The 3,920-nt window shown below is 46.1% G+C and overlaps 1 protein-coding gene across 1 annotated transcript in view; it reads left to right on the plus strand.

Moving 5' to 3' along the window:
* The window catches only part of LOC105997439 (glutathione S-transferase Mu 1-like), a 5,946-nt gene extending 2,520 nt beyond the window's left edge, over positions 1-3,426 (plus strand). The window contains exons 6-8 of the mRNA XM_013031861.1: positions 542-637; positions 721-831; positions 2,980-3,426. Coding sequence (XP_012887315.1) covers positions 542-637; positions 721-831; positions 2,980-3,066 — 294 coding nt within the window. The 3' untranslated portion in view covers positions 3,067-3,426. The remainder of the gene's footprint in view (positions 1-541; positions 638-720; positions 832-2,979) is intronic.
* The last annotated feature ends 494 nt before the right edge of the window (positions 3,427-3,920 follow it).

The following is a 3,920-nucleotide window of genomic DNA, read 5'->3' on the forward strand; positions in this document are numbered from 1 at the left end:
AATGCCATTATTTTGTCATTTCTAATGGCTGCATAATATTCCATTGTGTATAGATACCACAATTTTTGGATCCATTCATCTGTGGTGGGGCATCTGGGTTGTTTCCATACCTAGCTATTGTGAACAGTGCTGCAATAAACATGGAGATATACCACTGTTTTTTCACCTTCAGTCTTCTAGTCATCTGCCTCTTTGGTTCTACTGCATTATATCTGTTTACCTGAGTACCTGTGAGGTACTTGGAAACCATTGGCTCTGACTCACATGAACCAGGTTGAACAGCAGTGGATTCCAGCATGTGTTGCATTTGTGTCTCACTTCCCAATACCTCTGATAGCTGGGATCTGTACCAAGTGGGAATCTAGACAACACAATCGAGACTCAGGATGTGGAAATCTCTATCCAGACCCCGGCCCAGACTCAGGGAAGATGGCTGCATAAGCCTGGCCAGCTGGGGCCTGCAGTCCCTACTGATATTGGCCTCTCTGCTGAGGGGGTGGGGCTTGCATCATAACATGGTGACAGCTGTTTTCTGCCTCAGAAAAAGATGAAGCCAGAGTACTTGCAAGGCCTCCCTGACAAATTGAAGCTCTTCTCACAGTTCCTGGGAAAACGTCCATGGTTTGCAGGGGACAAGGTAAAGGGGGGAGTCCTGGGGAGCAGAACTTAATCTTTCCTGTAGGTTATAAAATTTAACCCATTCATCTTGGTTTTCTGCAGATCACCTTTGTGGATTTCCTGGCTTATGATATTTTTGACCAGCAACGTATGTTTGAGCCCAAGTGCCTGGATGCGTTCCCAAACCTGAAGGACTTCATGTCCCGATTTGAGGTGACACGTCCCCCAGTCCTCCTTCCTCATGGATGAACTTCCTCCCTTCTCCCTTTCCATGATGCCTCCCTAGTCCTGGAGCTGAGTGCAGAATTACTAGGGTTTACTGAACATTGAATTTCTGGCAGCCCATGTGCTTTTAACTTGTGTTTATTGGGCCAAGTTTATCAATACAGCATTTCTGCAGGGTGGTTAGAGCAATCTGACCCATTGGACAGATTAGGAACCTGAGGCTGTAGAGTGTGTCACTCGTTCATGTTCCCAGTGCCAGTGAGGCTGTGCTGGGCTCCTGGTGGGCCTCTGGCTTGGTCTAAGGGCTGCAGTCAGTGACTGAGCAGACATGTAGGAAGACATGTTGGAAGGTTTTATCTTCAGTTGTTTGCAGTTATCTTGTTTCATCCTGTCATCATTGTGTCTTGTCTTGCATATCTTAGGTCTTTTGTCTGTGTGATGGGAACATAATGGTCTGAGTTTTTTAAATATAGAAATTTTATTGTAAAAAGACTGTACAGAGGGATTACAGTTACATGAGTACATTTCCTATGGAGCATTGTTACTTCCTCCTTTGTTTTTCCCCTACCATCCCTTCCCTCCCCACCTTCCCACCTTCTCCTTCCCCACCTCCCGAAGTTTTAAAGTTTGTTTTCAACATAGTGTCTTGTACTGTGCTGAATTTTTTTTACATGGATGAATGCTGATCTTCTCCAGCAGCGTAGTATCAGTCTTAGCATGACATGCAAAACTGTCCCCAAATCCTGGGACTGAATATAGCAGATATTGGCAGAGATATCAGATCATAAGATGCACATGTGCCATCTGGATGCTGGAGACGGCAGCCTGGACCGCATTTTTCACAGGGCACCCCCTAAAGTCTCTTTTATTAGAAATGTGAGAATTGAGTCACAGTTATGTTTACCTGGAATCTGTTCTCTTTCCCTCTCCCTCTGAAGCATCATGATTTCTCAGTAAGATCTCATCAGTTGTGGTCTGGTCCAGACTTGATGAGCCCAAGTACCTGGATGTGTTCCCAAACCTGAAGTACTTCATGTCCTGCTTTGAGGTGACACCCCCCAGTCCTTCTTCCTCATGGATGGGGAGAGAGCACAGTACAGTGGCCTGAGGTCCAGGAGGCCTGGTGTGTTTGGGAAAACACAGGGATGGATATAGCAAAACCCTTTGGGATTATCTCTTCACTCTGTGTCCTGGAAAGAAGTCTTGCAATGCAACTGAGAGAGGGCTGGTGATGAGATAGATTGAGGGGGAGTGTAGTTGTACTCAGTAGTGTAGTAGGTAGAGAATGTTGCACTTTCTGCTCACTGGGGACCAGTCAGAACCCTGTCATGACTTTCTTTGTAGATTCTCCTCCCTGAATGTTTTTTCCTTTTTTGTTTTTTTGGGGGAGGTTTGCCAGTAGTGGAGCTTGAACTCAGAGCTTTTGGCCCTCATCTGATTTTCTGTACAAGGCTGGTGCTGTGCCATTTGACTCACACCTCCACATGTATCATTTTGCTGGTTAACTGGAGATAAGAATCTCTCAAGTTTGTCTGCCTAGGCTGGCTTTGATCCAAGATACTCAGATCTCAGCCTCCTGAGTAGCTAGGATTATAGGTGAGTCCCCAGTTCCCAGTCTTGCATTCTTTTTCATGTGGTAATTTCTGAGTCATTGGTTAAGTCCTGGACTTGCTTCCAAGTTACACTGTCAAATTCTCAGCTCCTTTGTCCTGCTGACCCTCCTCTTTGTGCAAACCTGGGCGAGCAGAAGCTTCCTGGTGAAAGAAGAGCAGGCCTGTGTGGACAGGAAGGGATAGGGTCTGCTGTGGAGGGGAGGAGTACACAGAGCACAGGATGTCAGGCACAGATCCTTAACCTCACATAACTACTCTGGCTGCCCCTGACCAGTGATAATGGCAGGATTGTTGAGGTGTTTTTCTTGAGCCTATATTGTAATATCTAGTGGGCATAAAGCACCTTGCACAGTGTCCAGTCTCCCCCTCTTACAGGAAATTAGAGTTCCCTTCTCAGAGCTGGAGTGGTAAGTAGACTGAACTGGGCTCCAACACTTGACTGCAGTGAACACGCTCCTCTTGGACGGCAGCTGCCTGATCCAGTGGGCAGAAAGCCTGAGTTCTGGCTCTCCTCTTCTCACAGGGTCTGAAGAAGATCTCTGCCTACATGAAGAGCAGCCGCTTCCTCCCAAGACCTGTATTTTCAAAGTTGGCCCAGTGGTTGGAGTAATAGAACTCTGCAGCGCTCGGAGCAAAGGAAGACCTGTTGGAGCCTAGGCCTTGGGCCCAGCTTGGCTCCCTGTAGTGTTACCCAGGTCTTCCCACTGCTTTTTTCTACTCCCTTCTCTTCTCCAAGGCCTTACTGGCTGTCTTTTCTTCTACTTAGCCACTTCCAGAAAAGCTTCTGTAAACACACTATCCTACTCTCCCATTCCTTTCTTCTTCTTTCTCATTTGACTGCTAAATCCAAGCATACACAGCCCCCAGCACTCCCTGAAAGAGCAACATCGCCTTGTGGGCAGACGCTGTGCCACTGGGGAATGAATACCCAGTTATATCTGTCCTCAATAAAGCTTGAAACTGTGCTGTGTATTTTGTTTATTCCTTTGGCTCCATGCATGTACTCAGCCATTGTCACTGCTACTGTCAATGGACTGAAATCCGAGCCAGTGGCTAGTTTCAGAGGCCTTCTATAGAATCTGAGAGTTTTGAAACATTTTTGTGGTTAATTTTTTTAAAAAATTAATTTTTTATTGTGCTGGTACTGAGGCTTCAACTTGAAGTTTTGCACTTTCACTTGGTTCAAGACTGAACCACTTGAACCACACCTCTACTTCTGACTTTTTGCTGGATAAGAGTATCTCAAAGTCTTCTATCTGGACTGGCTTTGAACTGTGATTCTCAGATCTTTACCTTCTGAGTATCTAGGATTATAGGCATGAGCCATTGGGACCCAGCTAGTCTGAGACTTCTTGCTTTCAGTTTTGAGGCACTCACAGGAGACAGTTCAGGAGGCATTCTAGAGTACAAAGGCTTCCTTTTCTGAGCCTGCATCTCTCATGCACGTCAAAAGGCCATTGTGTT

The sequence above is a fragment of the Dipodomys ordii genome, unplaced genomic scaffold (genome assembly GCF_000151885.1).
Source record: "Dipodomys ordii isolate 6190 unplaced genomic scaffold, Dord_2.0 Scaffold146, whole genome shotgun sequence".
Lineage (NCBI taxonomy): Eukaryota > Metazoa > Chordata > Mammalia > Rodentia > Heteromyidae > Dipodomys > Dipodomys ordii.